Source organism: Balaenoptera physalus (assembly GCF_965194825.1).
Source record: "Balaenoptera physalus genome assembly, chromosome: 1".
Taxonomy (NCBI): Eukaryota; Metazoa; Chordata; class Mammalia; order Artiodactyla; family Balaenopteridae; genus Balaenoptera; species Balaenoptera physalus.
This window is the reverse complement of record NC_138882.1, coordinates 162525678-162539510: the sequence shown is the minus strand read 5'-3', so window position 1 is coordinate 162539510 and position 13833 is coordinate 162525678. Positions and strand designations below refer to the sequence as shown.

The following is a 13833-nucleotide window of genomic DNA, read 5'->3' as shown; positions in this document are numbered from 1 at the left end:
TCCAGCTCCCAGGCCTCAGTGCTTGAAGTCTCCAGTCCTTGGGCAGCCCCTGGGGTGGGGCCGGAAGGTAATGATGAGGAAAGCCCTGGCCTCTGGCCTAGGCTGTGACTGGGGCTCAGGCTCCTTCCCACCTCCTGCCAGACCTGACCAGTGCCAGTACAGCCAAGGCTGGGCTCGTTGGCCTTCTTCCAGGGTGGCCGAGAGCCCCAGACTCTGGGTCAGACAGCCAGGAAGTGCTGGCTAACCCCAGCCCCTGTACCCTGGAGCCCAGCAGACCCCCAGGTAGGTCCTTCCCTATTGTCCCCTTTTTGTCTTAGCCAAAGGGAAATGAACTAGGTGGTCTGGCTGGAGGCTGACCTGTGGCTGGTTTGTCCTGGCAGCAGAGGCCAAGCAGGGAAAGGTCCTGAACGGGCAGAAGAGGGAATTATGCCGGAGGGCGGGGAGCTCACAGAAGTGCCCCAGCCCTATGCACCTTATGGTGTCCTGTCGAAACAACAGCTCAGGAGCCCCTTATGGCCACACGATTCATGCAGCCTGCCTGAGGAATGGGACTGGCCAAGGAGGTCTCTGCTCTGCAGCATTAGCACCTAGCCTGGCTGGGCCATGACCGTGGTCCCTGTGCTTTCTCCCCCTGGTAGAAACTAAAGAAAATGATTTCTGGTTGTTGTGGAAAACCCCACCCATCCCAGGGCTGGGTAAACATGCTAGAGTTCAAGTTCCACATTTCAACTTGGGATTTTAATTTCTAGTCTTTTTTTTTTTTAAACAAAGCAGGCTTTTGCACCAGGAAACACAGGGCAGCTTCGTAAAGGAGGAGATGGGGATGAGGAAGGAGGCACTAACTATTACTGATTGCTTTGGAGAAGAATTCAAATGACCTTGGACAATAGGAGGCTAGGGGAAATATCAAACACCATTGTCTTTCCAGGTTTACATATATATATTTAATTTTATTTTTTAAAAGAGATTTAAGCCAACCAATAGGAGGCCTGGGCAGTTCCCACCAGTCATGGGTTTGGGTACTTCCTGGGGGTAGTGGAGGCCTGACGGTGTGTGGGACGGGGACAGGGGGACCAGTCCCGCTGCAAAGTGGTCCAGAAATGTGTCCTTGCAAACTTCCAGTGCTGAGCACTGGAAAAGCCCAGCCACGGAGGAAATAGGGCCCTTTGTACCCCAGGGACCAAATGTAAAATGAAGCCCAAGCCCGGCCTCAGGAATGGCAAGGCAACGCACCTTGGATCTTGACCCCCAGGGGTTGGGCCCTGTCACTTCAGCCTTGTGGGTAGTTTCTAGAAGGAGGACGGCAGCCAGTGGCTGGGGCCCTGAGAGCAAGGCCGAGGTCAGGTGCTCAGGAACCAGGAGATGGATGGTCAGGACTCCTTTCCCAGCCCGGAGGTTGAGGGTGAGGGTAAGGAGCAGAGGTGCTGGGGCGGGGGGCAGGGGGATTTGTCTACCGGTCAAATGCCAGGATGGGGTCACGACTCAGACCGCCTGGACGTCTGGGAGTCCTGGGGCACCAACCAGCTCCTACCTTCTACCCGTTCCAAATATTTTGTGTTGGAAGTCCTAGGAAAAAGAAAGCCAGAGTTTTCTGGGCCTGCCCGTGGAGTCTCCCTGCCTGTCCCTCTGCCTCGGGCTGCTGGCCCTTCTGCTGGCAGCCGGGGGAGGCCACTAGCTGGGGTGGGATAAAGCAGCAATAAATAGGAACCATAAACAACTGTACATAGGAGTGCTTGCTTTTACATTTAATTATATATTTTTTAAAGTTTCTTTTTTTCTCTCTCTCTGCTTCAGTGCATTCCCCTTTCTCTTAGCAACTGACCGCCTCTTGCCATCCTTGGGGGGGTGGCTGCTGACCACAGTGGCCCAAGGGGAAGCCCCACCTAAATATTCACAGCCTCAAATACCTCGTGGGGTTTTTTAATGTTTGTGTGTGTGTGTGTGTTGTTTGTATCTTTTCAAGCAACAAAAGGTCACGGAAAAAGGCACAGGTAACTGCATACATGGTGGGAAGATAAGACAGACGGGGGCTGAGCAGAAGCTTCTTGGACAGAACAACAGATGGGACAGGGAGCCCGTGACAGCAAGATGATTCGAGGAAGTCGGCTGGAAACGTCTGTTGCCAAACACCGGAAGCCAGATGCTGAAGCGGTCGGGGAGAGGCTAAGTGCTCCGGGGCCCCCGGTCCTCGGGAGGGTGTGGAGGTGCCCCGGGCCCCCCACTTCCCGAGGGCTCGGGGGAACCCTGACTGGTCCTGGGTTCTCCGGAGAGGTTCCTCCTCCGGGCTGGGAAGTGAGTGGAGGCCTCGGCCAGGCAGCCCACGGAACTGCTGCGGTCCAGCGGCGGGGTGGCGGAGGCCGAGGGGTTGGCCAGCGCACGCGGTGACTCCAGGCGGGGGCTCCGGGACCCTGCCCGGCGGCCCTGGGGTGGCCGGGGCGAGGCCTCGGGTGGGGTGCGGGGACTGTGCGTGGGCACGGGCTCTGCGGGCACCTCGGCTGCGTGGGGCTCCCAGTCGGGAGGTCTGCCCAGGCCCCTGCTCGTCCTCCCCCTCTCCTTGGGGTAGTCCCTGGCCTCCAGCTCCGAGGAGAGTGTGAATTTGGAGACCTTAGCCACGGGGGACACGGAGGCCGATGAGCTCTCGGTGGGACTCCAGCGGGCTCTCTCCTGGGCCTCCCGGGCCCCTGTCAGGTCGCTGCCACCCCCTGAGAAGCCGCTGACCCAGGCCGTGCTGGGCCCGGGGAGCAGGGTGGGGTGGGCCCCCGGCCGGGCCTGTACCATCTGGATCCCGCCGATGGGAATCAGGGGGCACGGGGCGCGGGTCAAGTGCTGGGAGTGCAGAGGCAGATGGCTGAAGATGTTCTCCTCTGTCCGGGCCGGCGTGTGGCCGTGGAAGTCATGGGGGGTGGAGAAGGGTCGGGAGAAGAGAGGATGAGCAGGGCCAGGTGAACAGGAGGGACTTGGCGACTCGGCCTTCTGCTGGGGTCAGAAAATAAGACAGAGTGAGGCGAGGATTATGTGCTGGGCACACGGAGACCCCAAGGCCTAGAGTGAGGAGGGGACTCGCTGAGATCACAGAGCAAGTCCTGACTGAGCTGGCCCAGAACCGAGTCCCAACCCCTGCCTACGGTGTTGCCCTGTGTGGGCGCCCTCTCTGGAACGGTGACCGTGGGTACACTCAGGACATGGTCCCCCGCCTCTAGCCAGCTCGTCTGTCTTCAGAGGATGGGGCTGCCTGGTTGGCCCCTATGCTCCTGGCCCTCTGTCTCGGTTCTGCGGCTTCTCTTGTTCCCCAAATGGTACTGACCCAACTTAACCCTAGAACATGAGTCCCTACTCCAGGCTCTTGGCCTTCTCCCACCTCCAGGAATTTTCACACGACCCCAAAATTAAAAATCAAGTTAAGATTCCTAGATCATGTTCCCCCTGGAGCTTGAATCTCTGCTGGTGGTGAGCAGCGGTGTTGGGTTATGACAATCTGGTGACAGAAAAGGTGTTGGGAGGGGAAAGGTAAGTTGACGATGATAATGATATCAGTGCTGGCGATCATGACAGCGGTGGTGATGGTGACGCTGTGACAACAGTGATCAAGCTGATGGGGTGGCTGGAGTGTAATGATGGCAGATGGCAGTGGTGATGTGACAGTGACAGTGCTGATGGTGTGACAGGGATGGTGTTGGCTGCAGTGACTCTGAGGGTGCTGGTGGCAGTCATGCTGGAGATGTGATGATTTTGGTTGAGCTCTGCCATCTGCTTAAAGAATACGTGGGGATGGGGGTGCGGGGGGAGGAAATGGCACAAGTATTTACACTCACATCCAAGGCCACACAGCTCATAAGTGGCAGAACCTGGTTTTAATCCTGGGTAGTCCAGCTCCAGAGTCCGTGCTCTGCTGCTTCGGACACTAAACTAACTGGTTTCAGGCACCCAGCACAGTGCCTGGCATAAGAGGTGCCCAGTACACATCTTCTTGGTAACGGCTGAGCTGGCAGGGGTGTAGCTCCAGGTCTGAGGCCTCAGGGAGGTGTGAGCTTACAGCCCCCCACCTGCCGGCGAGAAGCGGCCCAGCCACCCTGGAGACGGGAACTCACCCACGTGGAGGTGCAGGTCTCCGCTGGGCTTCTGCCGAGAAGCTTGTGAGGTAGAGGCGCGGGTGGGTAGAGAGCCCTTGGGGCCAGCCCTGAGCCTGGGCCGCGCTCGCCCGCCGAGGGGCTGCCCGGCCCCACCAAGGCCCACTTCCCTGGCAGCGCTGACCGTGGCGGTGACTCGGCCTGGCCTGGAGACCATCTCCTCGTGGGCGAGTGTCTGTGCGGGCCTGGGTCTGTGGCGCCCTCGCGTTCGGGGGGCAGTTCCCTACCCAGGGGGTGGGGGTTGAGAGGAGACAGCTCGAGTCTCGGAGACCCACGGGGGAGAGGGCCCGTCTGGGGGCCAGGTGGGCTCGGGGCCGAGGCCAGTGGCTCTCGGGCCGGTGAATGTCGCTGGGGAGACGAGTCGCTTTTGGTTAGTGAGTGTTTTTGGGCGAGTGGTGGGCGGCTGCCTGCTTCTTTGCTTGGGGACCACGGCCTTCTTGGGGACACGGCCTTGGAGCTCAGGGCCGAGCCTGTGTCCTTCTCCATGGGGCCCGGTGGGGCCGGTCCCAGCCGGGGGAGGCACAGGATGCTTTGGCTGGACGTGGAGCAGCTGCCGGCTGCCAAGCGCTCGGCTTCTGAGACTGAGCTGCTCCTGGTGGCCTCGTTGCCAGAGGTGGCATCTGGGGGCTGGGGGCCCTGAACAGGTAAGGAGTCTGCCGGCAGCGTGGCTGGCGGGCCGGGCGGGGGTGCCTCCGAGGACGGTCCTGATGGCTCGTCCTGGCTCTCCTCCTCGTCCTCATCCTCATCTTCGTCCAGGTCCGAGTCTGAGTCCGAGTCGTCCAGGTCTGAAAACTGGTGCTCCGCCACGGCCTCTGTGCCCTCTCGCCCTTCCGAGTCCTGGAACGGGTCATCGCTTGTTCCTGAGGGGCAGACACAGGAGACCCGAGGTCAGAGCCAGCCCCAGGCTGCTCTGCTCTAAGCCCCAGAGTCCCAGTCTGCAAACGGGGCCTGACAGCCACGGCAATGGCACAAGATCGTTGAGAGGATGGGAACGCTTCGTAAATAACCACAGCAAAAATTACCTTGTATCTACCATGTGCCAGGTTCAGTTCTAGGGCCTGCGTGTGTTAATTCACTTAGTCCTCAAATAATCCCGCCAGGTCGGCACTATTCCTATCTTCACGTTACAGATGGGGAACCAAGGTGAAAGAGTTGAAGTCACTTGTCCAGGTAAGGTAAGTAGTAGGGCTGGGACTGAACCATAGCAAACAAGATAGGTCTTTTCTTTGTTTCTTTTTCATTAGTATTTCAGTGCTGGCTCCACCATGAGCAAGTTAAGTCACCCTGTTGTGCCTCAGTCTCCCCCTTTGTCAAGTGAACTTGACAGTCACCTCACAGGGTTTGCTAGGCAGAGGAAACACACTCCTGACACACAGCAAGGGCTCAAATAATTATAGTCACTCTCAATACATCCATGAAGAAATCTATTACTCTGGGACACAGCGCCTTGCTGGCCAGTCCAGCAGCACTGGGCATGGTCAGTTTACATACACGTCTGCCACTGTGGCCAGGCTGCTGCCGGCTGATACAATGGTATCTGGCAGGTGGCAGGCCCTGGCCTCTCTGGGGGTTTGGCTAAGCTGGCCTCAGGCTGGCTGCAGAGCAGGGCCTCATTCCAGCCACTCATGTCCAGAGAAGGTACTGTCTTTGCAGAACCCCTGGTACTCTCAGCTGGGGGGTAATGGAGCTCTGAAATACCAGCCTCCTGGTCTGGCTTTTGGTGGGGCAGCCCAACCAGCTGGGTCACCGCTAACAGGACACAGGCCTAGTTTGGGGATCTATGAAATCGGCAGCAATCAGGACTCCAGGGGGAGCTCCGCTAACATCTAGCCCACTTGGCAGGCTCCTGAGGGTTTGGGCCCCGCTGGCCCAACACTAAGCTCATGTCAGTACCCACTCAACTACTGACCAAGAGAGCTGGACACACAAGCTGACTCAGGCCACTGGTGCAACCAGGCTTCTGGACCCCACCATGCAGAGCTGCCCTGGGGGTAGAAAGCCCAGCACTTGTGCTTCCAAACAGCTCAACACACAGCAGTAAGATGCCTGTAATGGATGACAGTCGGCATTCAAGAGGATGTAGGTCAGAAACTATGGGGTGGAGCTGGAGCTGGCAGGTGAAGGGAGGGCCATGGGGCCAAGGGCATGGCCTCCTGGCAGCTAGGAGCAGAACAGTGAGAGTGGGGAAGGGGCTGGGGATTGGTAAAGGAGTAGGGATGGCGAGGGGGTGCAAAACATCTCTAAGTTTTGCCCCACGCATTTACTTTCCCGCCTAAGACTTTAGCGGGGGCCCTGGAGCTCACCTCGCCTCACCTCTCATTTACATGTGGAGAAATCCAGGCCCAGAGCAGGCAAGTGCTTCCCCAAGATCACCCAGAGAGCCCAGGACTAAGGTTTACAACCCTTGCATTATGACACTGCCAGTTTCAAAATGTTTTTATGCATTGAGAAGCAGGAAATGGTCTGGGTTTGAACCTTAGTTCCACCCCTTCCTTGCTGTATAATGTTGAATAATTTAGTTTTTCTCTCTGTATTCAGTTTCCTTGTCTGTAAAATGTGAGTAAGACTAATAAAAGCCACCTCATGAAGCTGCCGGGAGGATCGTGAGGGTCTGACACCTATTAAGTACCCAATAAACCTTAGCTATTCTCATCCCAAGTACCTCACAACCTCAGCAGACAGGCAGCAATGAGAGCATCTCATCTTGCAGTTGAAGGTCAGAGGGGTAGTGCTACTAGTCCGAGTCAGGACCAGCGGCTCCTGATATTCACCAGGAAGGATCCTAAAGTCCCTTTTTACAGATGAGGAAGTTGAGGGGCAGAGAGGGCCGGTGGCCTGCCCCAGGCACCCAGCAGGAGTGATGGAAGCCAAGGGTCCCTTGCCCAGCACAGGGTTCGCAAATCCCCCCACATCTGGACTCGCTCAGGGCTCTATGGGATGCCCCAGCCGGACGGCCCATTCCCAACGCCCCTCACTGTCAAGGCTCCACAAAGCTCCGCCCTTCTGCGGCCTGGGACCAGAGGAATGAAGCGCGCTGGGGCGCCGAGGGTTCCGGCCACACGGTGGCGCTGGTGCTCAACCTCCTCAACCTCAGGGGCGAGGCTGCGGCACCCGCCCGGCCACCCGTAGGCAGTCGTTCCTAAGCTGTGCTCCCAACCATCACTTCGCGACTAACAGGCAAGCTCCTCCCCGAGCCTTCCTCATCGCAGGAAGTGGCAACTCCATCCTTCCAGTTTCTTAGGCCATAAACCTCGGAGTCATCCTTGGCTATTTTTTTCCCTCCTGCTTCCCCGCCCCCCGCCCCCCGCCCCACTACGTCAGCAAACCCCTTCGGCTCTGCTTGCGGAATGCATCCAGAGTCCAACCACGTCTCCCCACCTCCCTCGGCCCACCCAAGTCCACCACGTGCTCAGCCTGGATCACTGCCTCCAGCCGCGCCCCCTACCGGCCATCCTCTGCATACAGAGTCAGGGAACGGCAGAGGGCATTGCTCCACCAGGCGGCCAAGTCCATCCCTTGGCCTTCACAGCCACGGCTCTCTCAGACTTCATCTCCCCCCGCCTCCGGCCCTCAGGGGCTCTGCTCCTGCTGTTCCCTTTGCAGGGAGAGCCCTTCTCCAGGCCCCACTTGGCTTCCTGACACCTCGCCTCCTGTTCCCTGTTCACACCACCCGAACAGAGAGGCCACTCTCCACGCTTCCCAGCCCCTCACGGATGCTTTGCTTCAGACTCATCACCCTTGCCCTATTCCACATTTGTTCATTGCCCAGCTCCCCTCTAGAATGCAGGCTTCCCCAGGACAGGAACTGGGTTTCGTTCATTGCAGAATCTCTAGCACCTAGAACAGGGCTTAGAACGGGTCTGGTGCTCAGTAATTATTTCTGGAACGAATGCATTGATTTCATCCTCAAATAAGGTCATCCTTTTTGGCCTCATTGGGAAAATGAAGGTGGGAGAGGGGCAGGGACCGCTCAGGGTCCCTCAGTGGACCCCCGGTGCAGTGCTAGTCGGAACGCCCGCCTCCCACCCATGGAGGGCTCTGGGCTTGGGTGCAGCTGCCCCATCCAGCCCACCAGGCACTGCAGCCAGCGTTTTTGTCTGACCTCGGGCAACTGCCTTTACCTGTTTGAGCTTTACTAAATGTCTTCAACTGAAAACGGGGCAACACAAGTTTCTACCACAGTTACGAGGACTCAGTGAGACATCTGTAAATGGCCTGATGTGCTTTTTTGATAAGAATGGTAACCCCACATCCTCATTTTCGGGGGTACAGCCCCAAGTTCACTGTGTTCCGTTCAATAAAGGTGATTTATTTCACCTAAAAGGAAATGTGACCTAACTCTTTTGTAAGACTGTAGACACATTCCCAAATCAGAAAAACAAAAACAAACGAGACACAGGCACACACACCTCTCTTTGTCACACTGTAATTCTTGATTCTGATTTTAGGGAATCTGGTCAAAGGTTTGCCCAGTGCAGGAGGAGTACCTCTGGCCGCTCATCTACCTGCCAAAAAAGCCCCTCTGGCCTCCTCCCTGGATGCTGAGGTTGGGCAGGGCCCAGCCACACACCCTGCCTTGTCTTCTCAGAAACTGGCTCTAATGTGGCTCTAATCATGCTAACGGGGGACTGAGGTCAGGGTGCGGTGCTGGGATAGGGGATGGGATTGGGAGGTGACATGGGGCTGTCAGGTCTGTCTGAAAACCTCTAGCTCTAAAGGGCCCGGGTGCCAGGCTCATGCCCAGAGTGTGTAAGTGTGAGTGTGGGTGTGTACCTCACAGCGTCACCGCGAGGATTTGCCAAGATAATCATGGCACGTGTCTAGAGCATGCCTGACACAGAGTGGGTGCTCAATCAATGTTGACTGTAATTACTCATGTGTTAATGTATTCATCGTACATTCACCGAGCACCCACGGGGTGCCGGGCGCTCCACCTGCCACCTGCCTGGCAGACCTTAATGCACCACAGCTATGGCTCCCAGCACGCGCTGTGAGGGGGAGCGGTCATCCTGTGAATTTAACCTCTGTCTCCCTGCAGTTGGGAAAACTAGAGGAGAGGGCAGAGAAGAAGGAGAGGAGGAGGCGGAGCAGAGGAGAGGAGGACAGAAAGCAAGGGGAGGGCAAGGGGGACAGGAGGAGAAGGGGGAGATGGGGAGGAGGGAGAAGGGGGAGGCGGGAGTTGGCAATTCATTACCTTCTTCGGCTTCCAGCTCCTCCAGCACCCCCGTCTCTTGGCACTTTTTGCTGTGGGCCTTCGACTTCATATGCTTAGTCAGATTCCCTGGAAAGGAATGAGAACAGACTCAGGTTCGGCTGGAGGGCAGGGGCCCAGGGCGGCGCCTGGCTGGCAGGTGCTGGGACGTCCCTCCGCCCAGGTGCTCAGGTGGGATGTGCAGCCACAGACCCCGTGCAGGATGGTACAGAGGAGCTGGGGTAGGGTGGGTGAGGGGTGTGAGGGGACAAAGGGTATAATGAAGAAGTGAGATGCTGATTAAAAAAACAAACAAAAAAATAAATTAAAAGACAAGTCATGTGCAATAAGTTTTTCCTGCCTTTAACTCTGGGCCCAGGAGCTGGTGACACTCATCAAACAGGATTACCGGCCATCTCAAATACCGGGATGAGATCAGGGCTCCCGTTAACCCAGCATGGGGGATGGGTGCTGAGGGTGCCCTTCTGGCTGAGGACCCTGTTAGGGCAGCCCCCAGGGAAGAATCTTAGGGTTTGGGAAGAGGAACCAGGACAAAGTTACTGTTAGAGATGGAGAGAGGGCAGAAGGTGTAGAGAAATCTGCTAGACCAGGACCTGGGCGCCACAAGGCTGGGGCCCAAGTCCTGACTTCCTTAGAGAGTCATGTCCCCTCCCTGGGCCTCCAAGGTCACTGCCGTGCAGACACGGCCGGGGGTGGTGGTGCGTGCAGGGAAGGCCCAACTAAGGCTCTGCCCCTCCCCAAGCCTACGAAGCCCTCGGGGCGCGGCTGACTCTGTCCCCAGTGGGCTGAAGAGCAGAGGTGGCCGCTCTGTGGAATCAGGGGAAAGACAGTGACACCAGTTCCCCCCCACGTGCGCACAGCACTTCACAGGCCACAAAGCCCTGGGGGCAGGCACGTTCTGTGAAGGAGCAGCGGAGGACCCCCAGCCTGACTCTGAAGGATGCAGGCCAGATGCCTCGGGGTGTTCCATTGGGCTCAGCAGCCGCCTCCACACTGTGATGTGCTCACTGTTGCTCTGTCGATTGCTGAGTTTCCATATGGTAGTTCATACAATAAATTGTAAATTCCTTGAGTCAGGTGCTCTGTCTCACTAATCTTATCAGTTAGCAAGTTTGAGCAGATAGATGGAAGAGAGAAGAATAGACTCCAAGAACAGACGCATAGAGAGATGGGTGGATGGATGGATGGATGGACGGATGGATGGATGGACGGATGGATAAATGGGTAAGAGGAAATATGGAGTGATGAACAGGATGAGCGGGAAGGAGCTGGACAGATGGATGGGATACTGGATGAGTAGATAAGCAGATGGATAGACAGATGGAGGACAAAAATAAATGGAAGGATAGATGGAAAATGGATCAATAAACATATGAGAGGATGGAGAATGGGAGAGGAGGAGACCTGGGTGAGTGGGAGAATAGCTGGCTGGCTGGCTGGCTGGACGCAGCACACACAAATGCATGGGAGGACAAACAGACAGGAGGATAAAAGAATGGGCAGGTGAATGGAAGGACGGATTGGTGGGAGGACAAATGGGAGAGGTGGAGGAACAGATAAGATGAGAAAATAAATGGGAAGATAAATGGATAGGAAGACCAACTAATCGGATGAGAGGATGGGAGAAATGGATAAACAGGAGGATAGATGGGTGGATAGATGGGTGAATAGGGAGAGAGGGTCCATGGATGAACCAAAGGGTGCTTCTTAATCATTCTGAGAATTTTAAGGAACCTTAGGGTTTTGCTGAGAGGGTAAAGGGAACCTTAAGCGGAGATTGCCTGAGGTGTGCAGGTCTAGGGCGGCAAGGATGGAGAGAAGCTGTTTCTTTCCTCGTTCCTTCCCTTAGTCCTAGTCTGTGACTCCATCCTTCCCAAGTCAGATTTTCTTCCTTTAACTAGACAGAAACCTGGATCTTCTACTCCTGGCCAAATGGAGAGCAGAGCCATAACTTCCAGAGTCATTCCAGGGCCGGAGGGTCCCCAACATTCCCTGTCCAACATCATGGGCCTCTGCCCTCACTGTTGTGAGCAGGCAAAGCCTGAGCAGGACGTCAAGGGGGTGGTAAAGGCAGCTGGGGTCTTCCACGGGCCAGAGAAACTGAATATCCTCTGACGTTCTGAGACCAGCCCGCCATCCCCTGACTATCCCAGACCCCAGGGGACTATGCACACTGCTCATTCTGGCTATGACGTTATTGTTGTACCTGTTCTGCCTGGAAGGTTCGGGTCTCTACTCAACCAAGTTAGATGCTGAGCACACAATGGGTGCGTAATAAGCATGAGTGGGAAATGCTCTTCTCATCACAGAAGCAAAGTATTGGAAGGAACCTCACAGACCATGTAATCCACACCCACCAGGCCCAGGGTCTTCCTGCTTCTGTTCTAACTCCCGGCCCTGGTGCTGATGATGCCATTAGACGAGATTATCAGGTGACGGGATGCTGTGGGAGGGCTCCCATTCACCAACACGGCGAACCAACCCGTCAAAGCCACACTGCTAGCTAGTGCAGAGCCCCACGTGGAACCAGGTCTCAGGACTCCAGAGATCTTGCTTGCTCCACTCTGGCAGAACAGAACCAGCATGTGTAGGAGCTTGATGGCCTTGGGTTTGAGTCTGGGCTCTTCCACCTGCTAGCTGTGGGCTCTTGGGCAAGTTTCTTAACCTTCTGAGCACCAGTTTCTGCAACTGTAAAGTAATACCTACCTCTTGGGAACGCTGGGAGGAGCTGATGGGGAAACATGTAGAGTGACAGCAGAGAGTGCCTGGCAGACAGCAGATGCCCACCACGTGGAACCTCCTTCCTTCCCATACTGTGTGCCCCCCCCCAAGTAATCGCTCTTTGTTGAGCACCTGGGGGACTCTGCCACAGTCACGGGGGTGTGGAGGAGAGAGATACTGAGGTGATGCTTGTGTTGTAGCTGGCTTTACCAGTCAGTCTGGGCTCAGGAACCCCCAGGAGAAGGCACCGGGCAGCCCCTGGACGCCAGCTTCTCCTCTGCCCCTGCCCTTGGAGGCTGCAGGGAGGAGGTGGGAGTCTGAGTGGCTGCCCAGATAGGCCACGGGGTTACAGGACCAGATGCGCAGCCCTGAGTGTTATCCGGCGCCCTCTTTGGTTTCCCCTCCGTGGGTCTACCTCCCCCTCTGTGAATTGAGGGAGGTGTACCAAATGACCTCAGGTGTCTTTCTTTGGCCTGGACACCATTTCCTTGTCAAGGGTCAGAGCCTGGGCTTGCCAAGCAGGGTCCACAGCTTCTCACCGTCGTCCCGGCCCCCCACCAAAACCCCGACAATCCTGGAATGAAGGAGGAAAGGCAAGTGGATGGAAAATGATGGGCATCTGGAACAGAGGCGGACCCTCCACTGAGGGCATCAGCCGGTGACCCTGTCTGCCCCATTCAGCTTTGGGCTTTGACCAACCGCCCTCCCTCGGTCCCTGAGGCCTGCCCCAAACTGCCAGCTCTGTCCCGAGGCGATCGGTGCAACGGCCTGTACCCAGCACAGCCACTCTGCTGGCCTCTGGGAACCTTCTGAGACGATGACATGGGACCCCAGACCCCCACAGGGACGTCCCAGTGGGCCTTTCCTGGCCACACCCACTGAGACAACCCCTTGCTAGCGCCCAGGGGCCGGAGCTGCTGCCACGATGTCTAACACAGAGACGGAGACACAGACAGGCAGACGGAGACAGACAGGAAGGGCTCCCGGGCTGGGTGCAGCCAGGTGTGGTGACGGAGGGCCCTGAGGACCACCTGACCCAGCCTCATCTCTCACGCAGCCTGGCTGGGCCCGAGCCCGAGGATGAGGGGAGGGAGGAGATGGAGGCAGCTGTATGGAGGCAGGAACCCTGAGAGGAGGGGGCCTTTGGCATCTGGGCTGGTGGCTGAAGGGTCCATGACTCCAGGGAGAAACAGGAGTGTCAGTGTCCTGCGGCTTCCCTCGCTCCCCGCCTCGTTCAGAGAGAGCCAAGAGGGAGCTGGCTCTGCTTCCACCTGCCACCACCCTTACTGGCCCCTCTCTAAGTCCCAGAGGTTGACATTCCACGATTTTGGATGTGCTCACTGCTCCGGCTCTGGAAGGTGTCATCTTCCAGAAGCCTCTAGCAGCATTTGCAGAGAGCTCAGCCCTCCCCCCATCACAGGGTGAGAGCAAACCCTCCTGGGAGGGGCCTTCAGGGCTCCACCCCAGGCTCCACCCCCAGGGCACTCAGAGGGCCTGCAGACCCTCCCCTCAGGTTAGGAGTTCTGGACCCTCCAGGGCTGTGTGCTGGCTCAGAGGAACCCAGGAAGGGACGGCAGATAGCTCGGCACATGGCTTCCAATGCAGGAATCTCCTGGAAAAGGGGTGTTCCTGCCAGGGACCCAGGCCTCTCGCAGACCTGACAGAAAAAGACCAGGCCTTTCCTCTCAATAAAGTCAGAGGGAATCGAATAGGGATTGCTCTGGGAGACTGCTCCGGCTGGGAACTCAGCCCCATGGGTCCTTCCAGTCTCAC

The 13833-nt window shown here is 57.1% G+C and overlaps 1 protein-coding gene across 7 annotated transcripts in view; it reads right to left on the bottom strand.

Moving 5' to 3' along the window:
• Window positions 1–742: 742 nt before the first annotated feature.
• Window positions 743–13833, bottom strand: part of HIVEP3 (HIVEP zinc finger 3) — a 508837-nt gene continuing 495746 nt past the window's right edge. For 6 of the 7 annotated variants that reach the window (XM_082466057.1, XM_082466054.1, XM_082466055.1 and 3 more), the window contains 3 exons: window positions 9322–9408; window positions 4089–4987; window positions 743–2976 (listed from right to left, as the gene is read on the bottom strand). In XM_082466057.1, the coding sequence (XP_082322183.1) occupies window positions 2164–2976; window positions 4089–4987; window positions 9322–9408 (1799 nt within the window). In that variant the 3' untranslated portion in view covers window positions 743–2163. The remainder of the gene's footprint in view (window positions 2977–4088; window positions 4988–9321; window positions 9409–13833) is intronic. The other variant, XM_082466060.1, reaches the window with a different exon arrangement.